The sequence below is a fragment of the Dermacentor andersoni genome, chromosome 7 (genome assembly GCF_023375885.2).
Source record: "Dermacentor andersoni chromosome 7, qqDerAnde1_hic_scaffold, whole genome shotgun sequence".
Lineage (NCBI taxonomy): Eukaryota > Metazoa > Arthropoda > Arachnida > Ixodida > Ixodidae > Dermacentor > Dermacentor andersoni.
This window is the reverse complement of record NC_092820.1, coordinates 165,812,317-165,835,736: the sequence shown is the minus strand read 5'-3', so window position 1 is coordinate 165,835,736 and position 23,420 is coordinate 165,812,317. Positions and strand designations below refer to the sequence as shown.

The 23,420-nt window shown below is 49.0% G+C and overlaps 1 protein-coding gene across 2 annotated transcripts; it reads right to left on the bottom strand.

Moving 5' to 3' along the window:
• Positions 1-97: 97 nt before the first annotated feature.
• LOC126533240 (ipis-1-like) lies at positions 98-23,068 on the bottom strand. 2 transcript variants are annotated; one of them, XM_050180513.3, is made up of 7 exons: positions 22,787-23,065; positions 20,950-21,172; positions 19,926-20,077; positions 16,487-16,795; positions 5,728-5,893; positions 4,002-4,109; positions 98-431 (listed from the first exon to the last, which is right to left on the bottom strand). In XM_050180513.3, exons 1-7 carry the CDS (start codon positions 22,990-22,992, stop codon positions 246-248), a joined length of 1,350 nt encoding a protein of 449 aa, XP_050036470.2. In that variant the 5' UTR covers positions 22,993-23,065; the 3' UTR covers positions 98-245. The 2 variants fall into 2 exon arrangements, with proteins under 2 accessions (XP_050036470.2, XP_050036471.2); XM_050180514.3 differs by lacking the exon at positions 4,002-4,109 and having other exon boundaries at positions 22,787-23,068.
• Between the last annotated feature and the right edge of the window lie 352 nt (positions 23,069-23,420).

Sequence of the window (23,420 nt, the reverse complement as noted above, 5' to 3'; positions counted from 1 at the left end):
AGCTGAGTTGGCTACCGACGGACAGCTTTGGCGGGTGTAAGCAGCCATTAACAGATCCCAAATGTAGAGTAACAACAACGCGTACGAGGGCCGCGTATCAGTCAGTGTAAACCCGGCTTATCCAAAAAAATGGTCATCGCTTTTACTAGGAGATTCATAACACACTCGTACATTTGGGAAGATGAATCTATAGTTTATCAAGTTCGCGTGCGCGCACCATTCCGCGTCTTCGCTCTCGACGCGCATCAGATGTAGGGCAGCGTTATCTCTCGCACGGAGCCGATGAGCAAGATGGCGTCCGGGTTCCTGCCGACCACGCAGAACATGAAAGGGTGGTCAACGGCGAACTCCGTCAGCTGCTCGCTTCCTCCCTCTGACGTCATCAGCTTCTGTCCCTTCTCCTTGACGCACACCACGGCGCAGTGCATCGCCTGCAAAAATAGGTGGTTATGTCTAAATTAAATGTTGCTGATATCTTTTCTTTAGTGGTTTAGTACGTTGCATTATTCTGATTGTTCGGATTTGCCGTCATATAACTGTCTTCTGACTGTATTCATTCTTCGCTGGCATAGGTTATAACCCTTAATTAGAGAAATAATTCCTTATGTGACGACGATTAGAAGTAATGAATTGATTCTGAATGTGTTCTTAGCAAGCCTTAGAAACGCCTGACCATGTGCACTCAGAAAATCTGAAACGATTAAAGTTTTGATCATCTTATGAAATGATTTCATATCTCAATGGAGTTTATATCACAAGGCAACAGCTGGATAGGGGAGACGTCGTAGTGAGGAGCTTCCGAATAAAATGTAGCATTTGGGGTTCTTCGATATGCACCGGCGTCTCAATGCGCAAGTGTTTTCACATTTGGCCTCCGTTGAAAGGCTACTATACCGCGATTTTCTTCGTGGATATTCCTGAGAATATGTTTGCAAGAACTTCATATTACTCATCCTATACGCGAAGAAAAATGCTATGAACACATTGCAGTAAAATGAGCGACACACTGAACAATCTCATCTCATCTCATTGATATCTCATCATTTAATTTGAGGCGTAGCTTGTGTGGAAGCCAGTTTCAAGATAAGATACCTTGAACAAGGAGTCTGAGTTGTGCTAAACTCAAACACTGTATATTGTCACGTTGTAGTGACGTTGAACAAAAGGGTAACAAAAGCTGTGAGCCACGAAATTAACTCTTTATTGGGCGAACCTGTGCCCAGAAAAAGAAAGTGACACTGAATGCAGAACGATAGCGTCGAGTACAGTCGACGATCGTCGAAATCTGATCTGCGGGTCAGACCAACGCCTCCTAGCTAGACAGCCCAAAGCCTGTGTACTTCTATACGTGACGTCATGCTACCTTGCCCGGCTGCCATAGAATCTAATGGGGATGCTCCCGAGCAAGGCGTGGTGATTTTGACATCACCGCTTTCGTCACGCCCGGCCTGACTTGGCATTTCAGTCCAACTAGCATGACGGCATAAAGCAGAGTGCACAAGCTTGCTATCCAGGAGGCGTTGGTCAGACGCGTCGGCTACATATGACGGTGCGGGCGAGCGAGGCTCAGTGAAACGTAGTTTTCGCAACGCAGTTGGTTTGTCGCGTTTTAACTATTCCCGCAGGCTGTCCGCCTGTGTTTTAAACGAGAAGGTTGAAGCGAAGAGCGCCATGTCTCGTCCTTTCGTATGACCTCTTCTTTTGTACGATTCAGCCGACAGTTTGTTACGGCTCCGTGCAAACTGACTCCGACTGAGGTGCTGTGGAACTCCGAAGCTTACGGCAACGTATGTGCCTACAGGGTGCGTGCTTGCAAGAAAATTTCGCTTGAAGTTAGATGTAGACCTCTTGTTCACGAAAAGTCACGTTTCGTGCTGGACACGTTTTGAACCAACGCGGTCTGTACAAACGTTATTCTTGGCATCTTCGTTTTCGTTTTGTGCTGCCCATAATCACGAGAAATGAAGTTGAATTATATCCAATATACGCTATGTGCGCGTACTCCTCGGGATTAACGTCGGAGTGCCCAAATGTAGCAGCGTACTTGTTCCCGAGGGAACGAAGCAAACAAATGAAATGGATTAGTGTAAGTTCACGTTAGGTTTACGAGTTAATCACAAGCTGAATGGTGAGTAGTGGTCTTGCCACACCAATCTCTTGTTCTCAAGAAGTATTCTACTTACTTCTTACGCTGAACATATTGATTGTTACTGTTGCCTTTCAGTTTCTTGTGTCCTCAAAATGGCGTATTTCATTAGGCACTAAGGGAGTTTTTGGTCTGCCACAGGGCATGCCTGTCTATTATTCTTGCGTCATATTCTAGTGATGGTCGAGGCCACAGAATTCCATTGCGCGTATGCTTTTGTTGGTTCGGCGTACCGTTTGCAGGTAGTTAAACGTACGTTTTAATCCATCCTATGGTATAATGCACGAATCAAGATGCTCTTGTAGTGGCCCGCTGCATTACCTAGAAATTTAAGAAAAATGCCAGCACATCGCAGCCATCACAAGAGGGTCGAATGTTTACAGCGCTTACTGTAAATGGCCTCGTTCATTTCTGAGGGTGCCTGTCACGAGTGTCACTATGCTTATCCCACGGAGTAAGACATATAGGAGGTGAAACTCCCGTCAGCGCGAGCGAGCGCGGGTGACCAGATAAAGTCACAATTGTTGCATGCGCCGACGCTACCCTATGCAGTGGCGGCACCATGCGGCGCGTCGTAGAAGCCGCAGCGGAAAAAAAAAAAAAAAAGCAGCGCCCGGCAGGCGGCTCGGCGGCTCCGGCAGCTCCGGCGCTCACTCCGGCGGCGCCCGCTCAAAGCAGACGACAAGCAGACGACACGGGTGTTTGCTTCAGGGGGCACGCCGTAACCGAACTGCGTAGGTGCGCGCACTCATGAAAACTGTTTTGTTGTGTGCCCATCAAAAAAAGCAACACGTGTGGCAAACTTCCACTAATCTTCCTCTTATCGCCAAGCAGCTAGGGCAACTAGTTTTCGCGAGTCTTATAAAAAAGAAAAGGAACGGAAGCACATGCACGGCGGCATCCTTCCTAAGCGCACCCCTGTGAGCACTAGAGCGAGAAACAAGCGGTCGCCCTTTGAGCGATTAGGAACGAGATAGCCATCAGTTTCGCAAGCGCAAAAAGCCGAAAACCGCCCGCCACGGAGCAAGATAGCCCTGGCTACAACCAGAAGCTACGTATTATCTTATAGCTGTCATGGAAAACGCGTTTTATTTTTTACTGTGCTCAAATGGCTGAAGCGTAGCAGCAGTTGCTCTTCGGGCTACAAGCGGTAAAGAAGCGCGCGAGAGTGCCCTCAGTAGAAGTCAGGCGCGCGCGGCCGAACGGGAGCAACACTCGACCGGTTGCCCTGGCAACCGAAACAGCGGTAATTTCTTCCCATGCCGCCAGGTGCCGCCAGCATGAAAATATATCCGCGGGCTTGTGACCTTTTCTGGTCGCCGCAAACAGCGGAGTTTCCACTCCTATATTTCTTGCTCCGTGGCTTATCCTCAGGTGTAATTGACAGACGCAGGTATCTGAAAACTGTATTTGCCCCACTGAGGGTTCGATTCCGAATCCGCTACATGTGAGCCGCCGTCCCACTATCATCATCGTCGTGGTCGTTTTTGTGGTCGTCCTGCAGTCGCCGTATTGGCATCGTTGCCAAGATGTCATCTCCGGTGTACTATCTCAATCAGCATCATGGTGATGCTGTAATCAGCGTCGGGAAGTCGTCGGTGTTGCCGTGGCACTTCCGTCGTGCCTTCATCATCGTCGTCGTCATGCTGCTATCGATGTCGTCATCGGTGTCATGGCGCTTCCGTCATTCCGGCGTCGCCGTGGCCGTACTTTCATTCTTGTCCTGCCAGTGGCTTCGTCATACCGTCGTCGTCGTAACGCCGTCTTGGTTGCGAATAAGCCAGCGATAGCCATTTCGGATGCCATTTGAGGTCTCTCTGCGTGAAACGCTGCACTTTCCCTTACGTTTCCATACCTGTGAAACGTGGTATCCCTTGGTGCCCACGATTCCTGAAAGGTCCGCGAATCCCGTGAAGATGTCTCTGATGCCCATCGATGAAAGGGTATCTTGCATGTCGATGACCTGCGTCATGGTAACAGACGAATGGTCTCTTTCGACTGAAATTCGACTGAAATTACTACGTAAATTCGACTCTTGTTGGGAAGCGGTAAAATTTATCGGAGCCTGAATGGACACCGATATGCTTACTCACTGTAATAGGAAGGAACACAGGGCAAGCTCACGTACAACTTTACGTTTGCAAAGTAAAACAACGCCAACCCAGTGTCTTTAGTGTGTGCTTTGTACGCTCACGCTATGTTCGCTACATTATGAAATATTGCTTAATTCGTGTCATTTAATTACAAGCGATTGTGCCGGAAAAACAACTATTTCTTGCAGATATTTATTTCGCTAGAGTTTGGGTGTCCATGAAGTTATCACAATTCTTCCATGCTTAGGTCCGATTAGTGTGAACAGTTTCGCAATGATTTTGTAGAAAGTGTCAATTTTTACAAGAAAAAAAGGATTGTCGTAATCTTTGACATTCGTATAGAGGGTGCACAAATAAAAGATATAGCGCATAAAGTCGTATAAAATGTATCCTTTTCTAGGTATATGGCATCGTAATGATAGCTATGGTACCTACATTGTCGCTATAAGTATGGTCAAGACAACAGTAGCGAGGACAATATGGTGGCAATGGTCATATATAACGCCGTTAAGTGAAGCTGTCGACCGACGTCCTCGCTTTCTCGCTAGAGCATAGGCGAATGCCCTACGTTGCCATTCTGTTCCATACGCTGGATTATTAAGCTCAGGATAGCTTCTCTGCCACTCCAGCTACTTTTCGTGGCCGTTGGTTGGTAATGGAGTTTCTAGCCTAAACCAAGGTGATTGGTCGGAACAAGTGGGAAGGGTGAGAGGTTTGACGTGGGTAGGCGTGTTCCCCACCGAGTAGGTGACGGAACGGCTGTGATGCTGACGAATCAGCGTGTTTTACCATCTGTACATGCACTACAAATATGTCGCCGGGTAACTTTATTAACCACTAAATTATGCAACGAAACGACCAAGGTGTCTGAATATATTTATCAAAACAAATATTCGGCTTCATGCGCAGTTCACGCTTAGTAAAGTGCAACCTTCTTTGTCTTCTGCTCCTGTAGGTTGGGCGTGTCTAACCGGTCGGTTTCTCGCCGATCAAAGTGGGGCCAATCCCAGAGACTGCGTAAAAATAAACGAAACCAATCGTATAGACTGCGCTATAACTCTACTAAAGATGTTTGCTTCGGGAACAGTCAAAGAGGAAGATTGGCCGTGATAAAATTGTATTACCTAGATTGTGGGTCTGCACGATATGTCAATTCCACGGCCCGTAGACAGAATGAGGAGGACTGATGGGAAAGGCTCATGGATGGGGCATAAGTGTAAGAAAAGGAGAATGGCGAACTGTGCAGTACTTGGTACTGGTTCATATTTAACAACAGCGCAAAAAACACGGGCAGAGAAAGACGCAAAAAAAAAAAAACGGCAGCATCATGGCGCCTACTATCAACTGCCGAATTTACTTGTGTCGCGGCCCCTTCTTATAACTGACATTCTGTTTCATGGCGCACGTTTGTTGCCAAACAATATGACAGTCCGCAAAGAATGGGGGTTATACGAAAGAACAGAAAGCAGCGGCAAGCCCACGGCATACCTGCTTGGCGCAGAATCGCGGCAGGCTGACAGCTACTTCGCGCTCCTCCTTCAGCTCGTCCAGGTAGCGCAACAACAGATCTCCGGTCAGCTTCTCCTCCAGCAGCGCCAGCCCGTCCAGTTTGCGGGGCAGGAAGATGATCATCGACTTGTTTCGGCGCCGGTACCTACAGTCGGGACAGGTAAGTGTATAGCTCAAGTCTGCGCTGACACACCGCGGTGTGCTCAGTGACTATGACGTTCGGCTGCTAGCACGATGCCGATCGCATTTCGTTGAGGACGGAAGGCAAAAACGTTCGTGTGCTTTTGTTTAGGTGCACACTAAGGAACCCTGAGGTGGTCAAAATGATGCGGAGCTCCCCCATTACGGGCTTCGTTACCGTATCGCTCTGCAGTTGCGGGCCGTTAGGCCCTACAGTTAATGGGCTAGTATACTTAGGGTAAGCTTCTATGAAGACGTGGAATCGGCGATGGGTAAAGTGAAAACAAAATAGACTATACTGATGGGCGACTTCAATGCCAAGGTAGGCAAGAAGCAGGCCGGAGACAAGTCAGTGGGAGAATATGGCATAGGCACTAGGAATAGCAGGGGAGAGCTATTAGTAGACTTTGCGGAACGAAATAATATGCGGATAATTGAATAACTTCTTCCGCAAGCGGGATAGCCGAAAGTGGACGTGGAGGAGCCGAACGGCGAGACTAGAAATGAAATAGACTTCATACTCTGCGCTAACCCTGGCATCATAAAAGATGTGGACGTGCTCGGCAAGGTGCGCTGCAGTGACCATAGGATGGTAAGAACTCGAATTAGCCTAGACCTGAGGAGGGAACGGAAGAAACTGGTACATAAGAAGCCGATCAATGAGTTAGTGGTAAGAGAGAAAGTAGAGGAATTCCAGATCAAGCTACAGAACAGGTATTCGGCTTTAACTCAGGAAGAGGACCTTAGTGTTGAAGCAATGAATGACAACCTTGTTGGCATGATTAAGGAGTGTGCAATAGAAGTCGGTGGTAACTCCGTCAGACAGGATACCAGTAAGCTATCGCCGGAGATGGAAGATCTGATTAAGAAACGCCAATGCATGAAAGCCTCTAACCCTACAGATAGAATAGAACTGGCAGAACTTTCCAAGTTAATCAACAAGCGTAAGACAGCTGACATAAGGAAGTATATTATGGACAGAATTGAACATGCTCTCAGGAATGAAGGAAGCCGAAAAGCAGTGAAGAAGAAACTAGGAATTGGCAAGAATCAGATGTATGCGTTAAGAAACAAAGCCGGCAATATTGTTACGTAGGAAGACGCAGACGAAAAGCTATGTACAAATATATTTACAAGGAAAATACGCTGCGCTTGGCCAAGAGGCAACAGCCCGCGCTAGCTTCTAATCGTCGTCGTCGTCTTCACACTGCTGGCCTTTCGTGATCGCGCATATTGTGCCGTAGCACTACCCCCGGCTGCAAAAGCGCCGTCCCGGAGCGACTAAAGATCGGACTCGGAAGCAGTGTAGTAGGCCTTGAGCCTACTGACGTGTACGACATCACTAGATGCCACAGGAGAGGACGAGGTTGAGGCCACAGGAGCAATTTCGTAAGTCACAGGCGTCACCTGGCGCAGCACGCGGTAGGGCCCTGTGTATCGCGAGAGGAGCTTCTCTGAAAGTCCGACGTGACGAGAGGGCGACCACAGGAGCACGAGCGCACCAGGTGAAAACTGTACGTCACGATGGCGGGCGTTGTACTGACACTGCTGAGTGGTCTGTGAGGCCGTCAGTCGAGCACGGGCAAGCTGGCGTGCATGGTCAGCGAGGGCGATGGCGTCGCGCGCATACTCGCTTGTTGAGACCGCAGCAGGAGGAAGTGCCGTGTCTAGGGGCAAGGTAGGTTCGCGACCGTACAGTAGATAAAAGGGAGAAAATCCGGCGGTGTCGTGCCGGGAAGAATTGTACGCAAATGTTACGTAAGGAAGGGCAATGTCCCAGTCGTGGTGGTCCTTGGAAACGTACTTGGCCAGCATATCGGTAAGAGTACGGTTTAACCGCTCTGTCAGGCCATTGGTTTGAGGATGGTATGAAGTAGTCAGTTTGTGTTGAATGGAGCAGGAACGCACAATGTCAGCGATAACTTTCGAGAGGAAGTTTCGACCACGGTCAGTAAGCAGCTGTCGCGGGGCGCCATGAAGCAAGATAATGTCACGCAAGAGAAAGTCCGCGACGTCAGTGGCGCAGCTGGTAGGGAGAGCCCGAGTGATAGCGTATCGGGTGGCGTAATCAGTCGCGACGGCTACCCATTTGTTCCCAGAAGATGACGTGGGAAAGGGACCGAGCAGGTCTAATCCAACACGAAAGAACGGTTCCACAGGGACGGTGATCGGCTGGAGATGACCGGCAGGTAGCACCTGAGGTGTCTTCCGACGCTGGCAGGGATCACAGGCAGCAACATAGCGTCGAACGGAGCGAGCGAGACCAGGCCAATAGAAGCGGCGGCGGACGCGGTCGTACGTGCGGGTTACCCCAAGATGTCCTGAAGTGGGTGCGTCATGCATCTCAAAGAGCACAGTCTGTCGTAGCTGTTTTGGCACGACAAGAAGAAGGTCAGAGCCGTCAGGGAGGAAGTTCCTTCGATACAGAATGCCACCCTGGAGGACATATCGGCGAACGGATGCGTCGGTAGGTGTAGAGCGCAGACGCTCGATAAGTGCTCGCAGCGATAGGTCTCGGTACTGCTCATCGGCGATGTTACCGAAGGCAGAGACAGAGAAAATGCCGTTGGCGCTACTACTGTCGGCGTCGTCAGGCTCGTCGACCGGGTAGCGAGACAGGCAGTCAGCGTCCTTGTGTAGTCGGCCAGATTTATAGGTGACAGTATACGAATATTCTTGGAGGCGTAAGGCCCAGCGACCAAGTCTTCCTGTAGGATCTTTCAGTGAGCATAACCAGCAAAGCGCGTGATGGTCTGTGACAACGGAAAAGGATCGGCCATATAAGTATGGGCGGAATTTCGCAACCGCCCAAACTAGGGCCAGACACTCACGCTCAGTGATGGAATAGTTGCGCTCCGCGGGTGAGAGGAGCCTGCTGGCGTAAGCGATAACACGGTCGTGGCCACGCTGGCGTTGTGCCAGTACTGCTCCAATTCCGTGACCGCTGGCATCAGTACGGACTTCGGTAGGCGCAGAAGGATCGAAATGGGCCAAAACGGGAGGCGTTGTGAGAATGTCGATTAGATGAGAGAATGCAGAGGCCTCGTTATCGCCCCACTGGAAAGGAGCGTCTTTTTTCAAAAGGTCGGTTAGTGGTCGTGCTATGGCGGCGAAATTTCTCACGAAACGGCGGAAGTACGAACAAAGGCCGATGAAGCTGCGCACATCCTTGACACACTTCGGAACAGGGAAGTGCGTAACAGCATGGATCTTGCCTGGGTCCGGTTGCACTCCATTCGCGTCAACGAGATGTCCAAGGACGGTAATCTGGCGACGGCCGAATTGGCACTTCGATGCGTTGAGTTGCAGACCGGCTCGCCGAAAAACGTCCAGGACTGCTGAGAGGCGCTCGAGGTGCGTAGCGAACGTTGGGGAGAATACGATAACGTCGTCCAAGTAGCACAGGCACGTGGACCATTTGAAACCGTGAAGAAGGGAGTCCATCATGCGTTCAAAAGTGGCAGGGGCGTTACATAGACCGAACGGCATCACTTTGAATTGATAAAGACCGTCGGGTGTGACAAAAGCAGTCTTCTCGCGGTCGAGATCGTCCACGGCAATCTGCCAGTAGCCGGAGCGAAGGTCAATAGAAGAGAAATAGCGAGCACCGTGGAGGCAGTCAAGGGCGTCATCAATCCGAGGTAGGGGATACACGTCCTTTTTGGTAACCCTGTTAAGGTGCCGATAATCCACGCAAAAGCGCCATGAGCCATCCTTCTTTTTGACCAGTACTACAGGTGACGCCCATGGACTATATGATGGTTCAATAATGTTCTTGGCAAGCATTTTGCGAACTTCTGCGTGAATAACTTGACGCTCAGCTGGTGACACTCGATACGGGCGGCGATGAATAGGAGGGGCATCGCCGGTATTAATGCGATGTTTGACAGCTGTAGTTTGGGCTAAAGGACGATCGTTAAAGTCAAAAATATCGTGGTAGGAAAACAGAACGCGGTAGAGTTCACGAGCGTGCTCGGAGGGCAAGTCGGGGGCAATCATTTTCCGTAAGTCAGCGATGGTACAATTTGCCGACTGCGATGGTAGAGGAGTATCGGATGAAGTGTCGTCTACTGCAATGGATGCTACTGAGTGATCCTCGAATGAACAAAGCTGGGCCAAAGACATCCCACGTGGCAGCACTTGTGTCGTCAAGCCAAAGTTGACCACTGGCAGGCAGACGCAATTCGCCGTAATAGATAAAACTGTATGGGGTACTGTGATCCCATGTGTAAGGAGGACGTCTTGCATAGGAGCCGCGATGTAGTGACCGTCGGGGACTGGTGGGGATGACACTAGGTCAACGTAGGTCAGTGCCGAAGGTGGCAAGCGAACGAAGTCGGCGGAACTGAGGCGACTGGGGTGTGGTTCAGCAGGATCTAGAACAGGCAGGTCAAGGCGGAGAGTACTGGCGGAACAATCGATGAGAGCAGAATGTGCGGAAAGGAAGTCTAAGCCGAGGATGATGTCGTGGGGACAGTGGGCGATGACTGTGAATAGCACGATTGTTGAGCGATCGGCGAAGGAGACGCGGGCGGTACACATACCAATTACGGGGGCTGTTCCGCCATCGGCGACACGGACAACAGGCGTCGTGGCGGGCGTGATAATTTTCTTGAGCCGGTTACGAAGGTCAGCGCTCATTACGGACAAATGCGCCCCAGTGTCTATGAGAGCAGACACAGAAACACCGTCGACTTGCACGTCAAGAAGGTTCAGATGAGTGGGCAAAGTCAGTAGAGGATTTGGCGGCGTAGGGAGCAATGCAGCGTCACCTCGAGGCGCTGCATCGTCTAGTTTTCCGGCTGGGAGCGGCGTCCGAAGGGAGTCGGCGAATAGGAGCGACGGGGCTGGGGAGAGCGAGATTGTCGTCGTTGGGGCGAAGGCGAACGAGAATAGGGGCGGTTCGTTGCAGGAGAATCAGTGGCGGCATTATCGGAGCGTGCGGCATAGGGACGAGAAGGGCCACCTGAGGGGCGAGAGTAGGCAGTATAAGTAGGCCGGCTCGGGGAACTCCAGCGACTACGACAGTGCCGAGAAATGTGCCCGATTCGATGGCAGTGGAAACAAATAGGCTTGTCGTCAGCAGTGCGCCATTCAGATGGGTTGCGGAAACGTGGTGGGTAAGAAGATGCGGGACGGGGCGAAATCGAAGAAGCCGGGCGGGTATTAGGGCGATGGGCCGAGCAGACGGTGTGAAGACCCATGTTTTCAAACTCCTGGCGGACAACTGCCTGGATCAGTGAGACCGTGACTGCAGATGTGTTGGTGGGACTGGAGTCGAAGGCAGCCGGATAGGCGGCCTCGATCTCACGCCGGACGATCCTGGTAACATCGGCAGTGTTGTTGGGACGAGGAGCGTCGGCACAGGAAGATGTCGCTGGGGTGTTGGGCAGACGGGCAAACTGCTGGTCAATACGTCGGCTTTTGGCGAGTTCCAGGCGGCGGCACTCTCTTATAACAGCATCCACCGTCGCTACGTTGTTGCAGACGAGCAAGTTGAAGGCGTCATCGGCAATGCCTTTGAGGATGTGGGAAACCTTGTCTGACTCAGTCATGTGGGTGTCAACTTTGCGGCACAGAGCCAAGACGTCCTGAATGTACGTGACATAGGGCTCTGTTGACGTCTGCACACGGCCGGAAAGCGCCTTCTGCGCGGCAAGTTGTTGACCGTAGGGGTTGCCGAACAAGTCTCGAAGCTGTGTCTTAAGTGAATCCCAACTGGTGAGCTCATCTTCGTGCGTGCGATACCAAACTCGAGGTGTGCCACCGAGGTAAAAGACTACGTTGGCGAGCATAATAGTAGGGTCCCACCGGTTATTGCGGCTGACGTGTTCATACAGGCTGATCCAGTCATCGACGTCTTCCCCATCTTGGCCCGAGAATACGCCAGGATCACGGGGAGCGGGGAGAGTGATGTAGGTCGTCGAAGTGGCAGCAGGTGTCGGAGCCGGCGGAGTCGGGTTGTCGTCGCCGGGAGCCATGAAGGAAGGCTCGACGTACCGTCCACTGCGAAGCTCCGTGACGAGGTACAGGGAACGTCCACCTCCACCAGATATGTTACGTAGGAAGACGCAGACGAAAAGCTATGTACAAATATATTTACAAGGAAAATACGCTGCGCTTGGCCAAGAGGCAACAGCCCGCGCTAGCTTCTAATCGTCGTCGTCGTCTTCACACTGCTGGCCTTTCGTGATCGCGCATATTGTGCCGTAGCAATATCATTAATATGGATGAGATGGTTCAAGTGGCTGAAGAGTTCTATAGAGATTTATACAGTACCAGTGGCACCCACAACTATAATGGACGCGAGAATAGTCTAGAGGAATTCGAAATCCCGCAATTAACGCCGGAAAAAGTAAAGAAAGCCTTGGGAGCTATGCAAAAGGGGAAGGCAGCTTGGGAGGATCAGGTAACAGCAGATTTGATGAAGGATGGTTGGCAGATTGTTCTAGAGAAACTGGCCACCCTGTATACGCAATGCCTCATGACCTCCAGCGTACCGGAATCTTGGAAGAACGCTAACATAATCCTAATGCATAAGAAAGGGGACGCCAAAGACTTGAAAAATTATAGACCGATCAGCTTACTGTCCGTTGCCTACAAAGTATTTACTAAGGTAATCGCAAATAGAACCAGGAACACCTTAGACTTCTGTCAAGCAAAGGACCAGGCAGAATCCCGTAAAGGCTACTCAACAATAGACCATATTCACACAATCAATCAGGTGATAAAGAAATGTGCGGAATATAAGCAGCCCTTATATATAGCTTTCATTGATTACGAGAAAGCGTTTGATTCAGTCGAAACCACAGCAGTCATGGAGGCATTACGGAATCAGGGTGTAGACGAGCCGTATGTAAAAATACTGAAAGATATCTACAGCGGCTCCACAGCCACCGTAGTCCTCCATAAAGAAAGCAAAAAAATCCCAATAAAGAAAGGCGTCCGGCAGGGAGATACGATCTCTCCAATGCTATTCACAGCGTGTTTACAGGAGGTATTCAGAGACCTGGATTGGGAAGAACTGGGGATAAGAGTTAATGGAGAATACCTCAGTAACTTGCGATTCGCTGATGATATTGCCTTGCATAGTAACTCAGAGGACCAATTGCAATGCATGCTCACTGACCTGGAGAGGCAAAGCAGAAGAGTGGGTCTAAAAATTAATCTGCAGAAAACTAAAGTAATGTTTAACAGTCTCGGAAGAGAACAGCAACTTACAATAGGTAGCGAGGCATGGGAAGTGGTAAGGGAATATATCTACTTAGGGCAGGTAGTGACCGCGGATCCGGATCATGAGACGGAAATAATCAGAAGAATAAGAATGGGCTGGGGTGCGTTTGGCAGACATATTGAGATCATGAACAACAGGTTGCCATTATCCCTCAGGTGAAAAGTGTATAATAGCTGGGTCTTACCAGTAGTGACCTACGGGGTAAAAACCTGGAGGCTTACGAAAAGGGTTCTACTTAAATTGAGGACGACGCAACGAGCTATGGAAAGAATGATGATGGGTGTAACGTCAAGGGATAAGAAAAGAGCAGATTGGGTGAGAGAACAAACGCGAGTGAATGAAATCTTAGTTGAAATCAAGAAAAAGAAATGGGCATGGGCAGGACACATGGTAATGAGGAGGGAAGATAACCGATGGTCATTAAGGGTTACGGACTGGATTCCAAGGGAAGGGAAGCGTAGCAGGGGACGGCAGAAAGTTAGGTGGGCGGATGAGGTTAAGAAGTTTGCAGGGACGACATGGCCACAATTAGTACATGACCGGTGTCGTTGGAGAAGTATGGGAGAGGCCTTTGCCCTGCAGTTGGCGTAATCAGGCTGATGATGATGATGATGATGATGATGATGGTGATGATACTTAGGGTACCTCACGGACTATCTCTGTATGTTAGTATCCAGCCATTTTCCCGCCTACCTGGGTCACTGGGCAGCCAGTAGTAGAATGGGTGGCGCATCGGCCTGTTGTGCTGAGGTAACAGGGTTTGAAAGCAAATATTGGTCTAACTTGGGTCACTGAGTATGCGGCAATGTGTACGTACGAGCCGTTCTTCAACGAACCTGGCAACACCTGGCAAACCTGAATGGCAGATGGAGTTAAACTTTAAAAAATCTGTGTTCATGTCAGTAACTAGAAAGAAAAATGTTCTTGATTACAATTATCATATCAACGGTTACATGCTTGAAAGAGTCGATCAGTATAAATACCTAGGCATAACATTTACATCAGATCTACGATGGAATACCCACATTGAAATTGTCATTTCCAAAGCTTTTAAAACACTATGGTACCTGCGACGCACTATGCACAGTGCTACTCCGGATGTAAAGTGCCTCGCTTACAAAACCCTAGTCAGACCGATAATCGAATATGCTAAAGTAATATGGGATCCTCACACAGCAACTAATCGTCACAAGCTTGATAGGATTCAGCGACTCGCTGTAAGGTTTATCTTTAATAAATACCGCCGGAACCATTCTTCAACAGAACTCTGCCAACAAGCCCAACTACCTATGCTAGAAACCAGAACCAGATATGAAAGACTAAAAACTCTTTACCTCATTATCAATAATCATCTTAAAATAAATAAATCAGATTACTTTGAGATCAAAACTAATGAAACATCAAGGCATCGTCATAGTAAGTTTATCCCATTACCGACTATAAAAAATAATTGTTTCAAGTTTAGTTATTTTCCCCGAACTTGTAGAGACTGGAACTCTCTTCCAGATTCTGCTGTTCGGTCGACATCATTGGCTGAATTCCTACGCCACTTAGATAATTTCATCTATGGCACTAGCATAGGGCGTTGAGATCAGATTGCTGCTGTATAAGATTGCTGTTCTGATTTCTGAGTGATGCGTTTTTGTTTATGTGTGCATTTCACGAGATGATCTTTTTTTCCTTTAACTAATGTATAACTATGGTTTTCAATATGTTCTGTACTACTTATTTTGCTGTTCAGTTCCGTTTTTTTTCCACTCCTGTTATAGCCCCTCAATGAGGCTGACAGTATTAATAAATGAAAAATGAAATGAAACCTCTTTTACGCCGACATGGGTCCCTGTAGACGCGGGACTGGGTAGGTGCCGCTGTTCGAAGAAACTTCTTGATAAGGCAGACTTGGAGTACAGGTTATGGCGCACTCGTCTGTGCTAATCTCTAATGAATCTATTTGATGCCAACTCGGGCACGTGTATACGAGTACATTTGTGCCGCTCTTCAATGAACGTCTTCGACGCCAACTTGGGCAAATAGGTACGTGCCGCTGGGAATATACCGCCCTATTCTGTGTTCCTGTGTTTAGAGGTCGGACGTTGAATCCCGGCCGCGGCAGCCGCACTCCGATAAGAGCAGAATGCAACATCGCTCGCGTACCGGGAATCGGGCGCATTTTCAGGAACCCTAGGTGGTCAAAATTGATCCAGAGCTTCCCGCGACCACGTGCCTCGTACTCGGAGCGTGGTTTTCGCGCGTAAAACACCAGTTTCTTTGTTTTTGCTTTGTGGTTAGAGTTGTCCATTCATTCGACCTTTGCGATCTGCTAGGCTCTTAGTCAGCTCGGATGGTATACAGCCACCGTCCCGGAAAGTTGTTGGCACCGGGTTCGATCGCCGAACCAAAAAGCATTTTTTTTTCTTGAACTGCGAAGCCTCCTTTCGGAAAATTTGTATGAGCTTCCTTTGTAGCTTCGTGCTACCAACGGCTGGATGACAATGTTCTTTTTCACGAACCTGCCTTCACCCTTGCAGGCTTCCGCAGAACTGATTTGTCATTGTACTTCTATACTGTCAGCTATATCCGACGCGTGTTTCTGCATGCTGGACCGGGTGTATCAATGCTGGCGTCTGACTGCGCGTTCTTATATAAATGCCTTGTGCCATGGCTGGTTCGGAGAGCGCGCTCGCGCCAGTCCACACGTACGCTTTCCGACGCGTCCAAGCTCGCGTCTACGCGCCTTGCGCCTGACGCGCCTCGCGAGGAATGGCGGTTTGCATCTACAAGAGACGTGTGCCAGAACCCGCTCATACATGGGCGGCTTGGTAGTCATCGCTTCCTACCGAGTTCTAAAGAGTGCTTCAATATGATTAAATATTCATAAACATAATTCTTTTACTATTAGAGTGATTAAATCAGCGAAAAAAGGTAAGGAAAAGGCCATTTCTCTCATGACATAAATCAGCCTTAGTGAGAACTCATTGTGCCACGCCGTAGCTGCATAGCCAGGTGCGTTCAGCCCGAGCTTCGACATCTGTCTTGGAACATAGAGTTTCATAGAAAAGTCTATGGTCTCGAAGGTACGTAAAACCCCATAATCTAATCTCTTTGTACGCAGGCTGCATTGTTGTCTGTTTCTTGATATATCGATACCGATCATGCCACGCTGTACGAGAACCATTGTGGAACTCCCCTTACCAATTTCGCCGTAAAGTAACGACTTATCTCAGAATGTTTAATAAAAATCAGATATATAGTCGTCGCTGAAACGCCCGGTAACGGCCGAGAAAAGCTTAGCGAATCGATTGAAGCATGTGGTGCGAATCTTACTTGAGCTCCAGTGCCGTGGCGTCGATCTCGGTGAGCTCGGCCATGGGAAACTGGCCCGTCTGATGCATCATCGCCACCGTGCGCGGGACGTGGGGCGAGGAACGGAATGTTCCCGGCGCGGTGTCCTGAAGGCGGAACTGCCACTTCCAGTCTCCGCGCAGGTACGTGAGGCTGGCCAGCACCATGGACGAGGTGTCGGTGACCGAGCGCTCGGGGAACACGACTCCGCACTCGAACGCCGACAGGTAGTGCAGCCACTCGTTGGTGCGGTTGCGCACGCCGGCGGCGTCCTCCACGAAGCTCACGTACCTGTGGCCGCGCAAGCTCTCTTTTAGAGGCGCCACGGCGTTTTAAAGCGAAATCTTTACTGGCCGCGAACTTGCGATTTCGCCGTGGCGGTGCTCCGCGGAGGCACATGACGTCACAACGCGCGCCTCGCCGCGGATATTTTTTTCTCTCTCTCTCTCGCTCCCTAGTCACTACTGCGCATGTGCCACTAGTAGAACCGAGCCACAGGTGTTCCGCCGCTGCGCAGCGCCACGCCTTTCCGCCGCCGCCGTTTGGTATGACGTCACACCGCGCTCCTCGTCGTTGCGCTCGCCTCCGCTCGCTTCGCCAGCTGCGTCGCATGCCTGATAACATGTCGGAGGATTGAAATGGAGAGCTCGCGTGCGCTGCAACCACAGTTGAGGCGGCAGTATGGACGGCGACAATTCTGATAAGCAGGAGGAGGCCTGGAATCGACATCGGAACGAGTTGAAGAGGAAACGAATCGCCCAGGAAACAGACGAACATCGCGCCGAACGACTGGCTAAACACCGCAACATAGCTAGACAACCAGACTAACCTGGACTTGCAATCAAGATTAACCAAGGCTAACGATGCTATGCCTTAGCTTTCACTACGTATATCCTGGCATAGCCGAGCTAAGCCACTGCCAATTTTTTTTGTTTTCTCAATAACCTTTCCGATACGCGTTACATCGACAATAGAATTAAGGTTATAACAATATTGCTCGTTTATTTCAGACAGAATGTTACGTTAAGGTCACAGCATTCAGCATTCTCAGTACAATACTTCTGCTAGGGAATTGAGCTTCCTGCACTGATCCAGAAAAAAAAAATAAGAAAGTTATGAATATCCAGCACACGTGTCGGAATCTTCAGGGGTAAGCGAAGAACTCAGAAAACCATTGATTAAGTATACTATGAAACAATAGGAGATTCGCACAATTGTCTTTATTGTCATACTATACAGCGTGTAATGCCGTGCAATGTGTATGCATCGCACAGATCACGACGTTCGTGTCATACAGTGTTTACGTTTATGCACTACACCGTTCACGAGCTGTGGCCAAATGAAAACGGCAGTTAATGCGAATGACCACTGTGAGTCGTCGACGCTGTGATGCCGGAAGGACGAAGACAGAAGAAAGAATGGTGAGGAGAGGTGTATGCAGAGAGAAGCACAGCGCGAAACACAGTGCTAAGGTCCACTGCAATTAGCCCGTTTCATTTCTGCATCCTTGGCCTAATGGAGAGGCTGGCCAGCAACGGGGACGTGCGCGTGCGAGGGCACGTGCGCGCACGTGACACACATGGTTATTCGAGAACGCAGCAGCAGAAAAGGTCAGCAGAGTCCTAGCAGTGCTCACTATGGAACATCTTGAAGGGGCAGCGCAAGACGATCAAGACAAAAGGCAGGAAACACAAAGGACAGCGCAGATATTCACCCAGTACCAACTCACCTAAATGTCGATTCTAATTAAGGAAGCTCCGCTTTAAAAAAAGGACCTAAGTTGCATCAATTTATCCGTATATTGTCCTGTGGCACTAACTTCGTCTATAATATCACGCGGAAGGTTCAGCAGAGCTTGATCAGGATGCTTCCTGCGGTATGCACTAAAAAAAAAAGAAAATCACTCGGAGACCACTAAAAGAACACTAAAATAGCCCTCCTATTATATTTTTTTTTTACAGTGCCGAGAGTTGCGCAATCTCAGAAGTAACGGGGAAAGCTGCAGCAGCGCCTGCTGGAGGTTTCACAGGTAACGTACAGTGCACGGCTTGATGTAGAGGCACGACGAGTTGACAACCACTCCGCGCTCTCCCGTAAGGTTGTCCATGCATGTAGCGCCAGCGGAGGATTTCTCTCCATATTCTCCAGTAGCGAAAAATTGGCAGCGGCAAAACATATATATATGAGCTCGCTTATTCGTTCATAATACATTATATATATATATATATATATATATATATATATATATATATATATATATATATATATATATATATATATAATGCATTATGAACGAATAAGAGGGCTCATACGAAACTGCGTGTGGTTGCCATTATTTCCAACATCTTGATGATGATGATGTTGCTATTTATTGACTAGTCCATTGAAACGGGGCGGGAACGAATCAGATTTTACTACACATATCACTATCTAGCTTTCTGCCTATCTGATCTCGATATTTCGTATTTAATACCTCCTTTATTATATACTCCCTACACTTGCAATGGCTTTGGTTCTATCAATGTTTTCCCTGTTTTTGGTCTAGCTATACTCGAACCTTCTCCTATTTCTCTCAACTGCTGACTAGCCAATCTTCCACCTTCTCTGACTCCCTTCAAATCTCTTAAAATAACATTGTGGCGCCACCTTATACGCCCTTCGCTGCGCAAGGCCTTGTAAATGAATGGATGTGTGTGTGAAAATGGTCTCGTATACAAATGACCGTAATCCCCTTGCGCTCACCCTATGTCGTACAACGCCATGCCTTTCTGATTGTGGTGAATTTTCATCCTTACGGAATAAACTCAGCTCATCACCCTGTCCATCTTTACATCCAACGCATGGGAGCTTGCATGCAAGCTCTTTAGAAGGCATCGTCCAGTTGTGTTCGGTCTTTAGTTGTGGCGCTCTGGCATGGTCTATAAATATTTCTTTTTCAAAATTTTTAGATATATTATTGTCCTAGCCGAGCTTTTCAAAGAAAAATGACCGTGGTCCCAGTTTCGAAAGAACGCAAATAATGAACCTCCCATTTCTAGGCGCAAGATAATACTGCCGCTTCTATTTGGTCTCATGCTCTCGATAGGCATAGACGAATGGGTGCCTATAGTGCCGCTCAAAATAAGCATAAAATTAAGAGAGAAATTAGCGCTTAAACTTCATGCGGCACGTGGTGTCAACTTTGAGAACTGCGAGCGTACGAGTGGCCTGCAGTGTCGAGCAGCAGACATGCCAAAGCCACGGCATTAGCCGGATCCGGATTTGAGAGCATGAACTGAGCGTATATATGCAACATTTATCGTAAATGATAGTGCGGTAGCTGAGTAAATGCAGACTCTGGTCACTCAACAATGCGCAAACTGCGATAGACCCATTACGGTACAACTCGGCCAATCTCGTCTGCTCCGTGGGCGTTGCGTACTTGAGGTCCACATCGTAGGCCTTGGCCAGAGCCGGCAGCTCGTTGACGGTGCTGTCGTCCGGAGGCCTCGCACGCAGCTGTATGCGATTGTTGAGCGTGAAGTACGGCCGGAACACCGTGGGACGGGCGTAGGCGTGCCGGAACACGTGCTTCTGCACGAGGGATGCCAAGCGCGGGTGTCACACGTGCGCGTTGCCTTGCGAGTAACGACAAACAAACAAACAAACAAACAAACAAACAAACAAACAAACAAACAAACAAACAAACAAACAAACAAACAAACAAACAAACAAACAAACAAACAAACAGACGAACAAAACAAACAAACAAACAAACATCCTTGTCAGTTATTTGCTGTTCGCGTTTAAATTTACGCACATACCATGCCTTCTCGGATGCATGTATACGCGAGTGCCAGTGGACAGTCTGGAATGCACAGTAGCGCGCGTATAAATAGCCTGACGGACTTGATTCGCGGGTTTAGTTTCGACGACCGACGACTGTGTTCGTTACTGTCGACTGTCGTTGTGGTTTCAGTGTTGCCTGTCCTTCCAGTTCGCCAAATACCGAGCAAACTTGGTAAATCAGCTTCTGAACAATGTTTAATTCTTCATCGCCACTAGATTTGCTGGAACCACTCTTCGGAACGAAATACCCGGAAACTTTACATTCCAAGAAATATTTCTTTACCGTTAAATAAAATTAAGTCATGCTGTAGTCGCTGGAAACATTTTTTCCTTGAGGATATCCTTGGATCCTTCGTATAAATGTGTGCGTACGTTGTTGTATATTTGCCTTTTGTTATCTTTTTCACTTTGTGAACTTGAACCACGTGTAATTCGTATTTTCGCATATTATTACGCCTAAAATGTGCATGAAGTTGACTTACTAATACAAGGTCTGTCATATTTACGCTTGTTCTTTCGTGGACCCCGGACTAACCGGTAAGGCAACCACCACTGGTGTTTATCTTATGGTGTGGCATACAAACGCGTGAACGAATGAGTTAACGTGAAAATATCACCTGCAGGTCTAGCGGCGGGCATTGTATGTGCATGGCGCTGGCGATCTGCTCGGCAGAAACCCCCGTAGCCATCGAGTAGAGCAGCGACAGCGTGGTCTCAGTGGCGAGCGGCGAGAAGACCACGTTGCTCGACGGCTCGCTTCTCGACTCGAGCAAGTTCTGCAGCAGCTCGACCGTGAACTGTGCAATGCTCCGCCGCACCTCGGCGGGTTCGGGTTCGGATCTGTGGTAGATTTAAACAGCGACAGCGTAGTGAATCCACCGTGTGGGTTTCTATAGGGAACGCGCAGATTCAGTGCAGTGTTGCAATTAAATGGCGCAAAGCGTGTTTGAGTTAGAGCTAGGTAACAACAGCAGCCCACCTAATATGCCTAGTATCCTGGCTGCAATTTTCTGGCAATGGCTATCCACCGGGCGGCCACCTTGAATGAATGAATAAATGAATTAATTAATTCTGTGGTTTTACGTGCCAAAACCACGATTTGATTATGAGGCACGCAGTGGTGGGAGACTCCCTATTAATTTTGACCACCAGGGGATCTTTAACATGGCCCCCAATGCACATGACGCGGACGTTTTCGCATTTCGCCCCCATCGAGATGCGACCGCCGCGGCCGCGATTTGATCCCACGACCTCGTGTTTAGCTGCGCAACACCGTAGCCGCTAAGCCACGGCGGCGGATAATCAACTGCCTTCCTTTTCACCCATAAATAAGGATACAGGACAAAAGGCTGAGGAACAGCCTGGCTGAGTACTGCTCCCCTATTGTGTGAGTGTGGTTAATGACTGCCTTTTCGACACTCCTCGTTCTCCCTTTATGACACATGTTTACTCTGTTCGTGCCCGCAGACGATATGAGAAGCACAAAACGAAAACTACAAATTCGTATAAAATCTACTGCTCTTACTGCCTAATACTTGCAGACGGACGTCACTGATACGCGCGATATATAGTCCATCTTCAGGCATATGGCGTGAATAGAGGACACAGAGACTACAGCGTGACAAAGAAAAGGCCATTTATTCTGTCTGCGTGTTTTCCTCCGTTCGCGCTTCATACCTGAAGATGCAAAACCATCTTCCGCAAGCTTCGATGTTATTGCTTATTTATTCTTTGCTCACTGAGTTTAAATTTTTGCGTACGTTGTCATAGTTGATAGACAACCACCTCAAAGTTGAAGTTGAAGGCACATCGCCTGGCAAGATCCACACTTATGGTGACCTAGGATATTGCTCTGAAGGCTCCTACGAACCTTCGAAAAGACAGTAAAATATGGAGCACGCAATTGCTCATAAAATAAAGAACAAAAGAAGATAGGAAGGAGCTGCTAGCCATGGAGAAAAAAAATACCTAGGAGGGAGCGTCACGGGACAAAATCGAAGCCAGAAAAAGTCGGCCCATCATACGATCACATCACGGTGTCGTCAGTGCATTACGCTACCACGCTAGCCGCGCTCAGCGCACGCTCTTTGAAAAAGACGGCGGGCGCGACAGCCGCACTCGAACGGTGCAACGAAGGCGATAAACGTATCCGTTGCAACAAAACTGCAGAAGTTGCGTGGGTAAGATGTGCTCCGAGCATTCGGCAAAATGTCCGAACCCAAATGCGCATCGATTAAAGCCTACCGCGAACCAAGTACACTGGGCAACGCAGGCTCGCTTGTTCGGCCAAATGTGTGTGAAAGAGCGGATGGGACGGACAGCTGGCCCGACGAAGGCCGTGACGCGACGTCCTTCCCCAAGTTCGATTCCTTCCCGCATGCTATACCAGCGCTGTCCATGTTCTCGGAACAGGTCGCGCAATCATGCGGCACGGGTTGTGCGTCAGCGACTCACATTCCGGCGCACTCGCCGAGCCTGCGCACGCCGACCAAGCTGAAGCGATAGCTGTCCGAGATCGACGACGAGCTGTTGTACTCGTCCTGCTGCGCGGACAGGCGCCGGGGCGGAGTGCCCGACATCTCCTCCTCTTCGTCGACTCCGGCGCTGCCGTCTTCGTCGATGGCGCGCCTCCCGCCGAGTTTGCGCAAGTGTCGATACATCCTTCAGGTAACGTCCTGCCGTGAATACGTAATTTTGGCCAAAGAAAAAGAAAAGGTGGAACTTCAGGTAAAAAAAAATTCGCATGGGACTTTAGTCCATCGGAAGAGAAGGGGGCTGAAGTGCCACACAAGCACGTAACTTGAAGAGACAAAAGCAGAGATAGGCAGAAAGGTAGACTACAATGTAGCGGCACGTTAGTAGCTCACATATATAGGTAAGGGAACTATTTATCGCCACTACGATTCAAAGAGGACGCCATTAGAAATTATAGGCATCATCATGACCCTGGTAATCATAACCGATTACCATTCACCTAACTATAGAAAAATGTTACAGATGGGTCAATTCTGACGTCCTCGAAAAACAAACTTCGAACTTGAAAAAAAATTTGTTCTGGCAGGGCGTTCATACCTCGGACCAATGCATT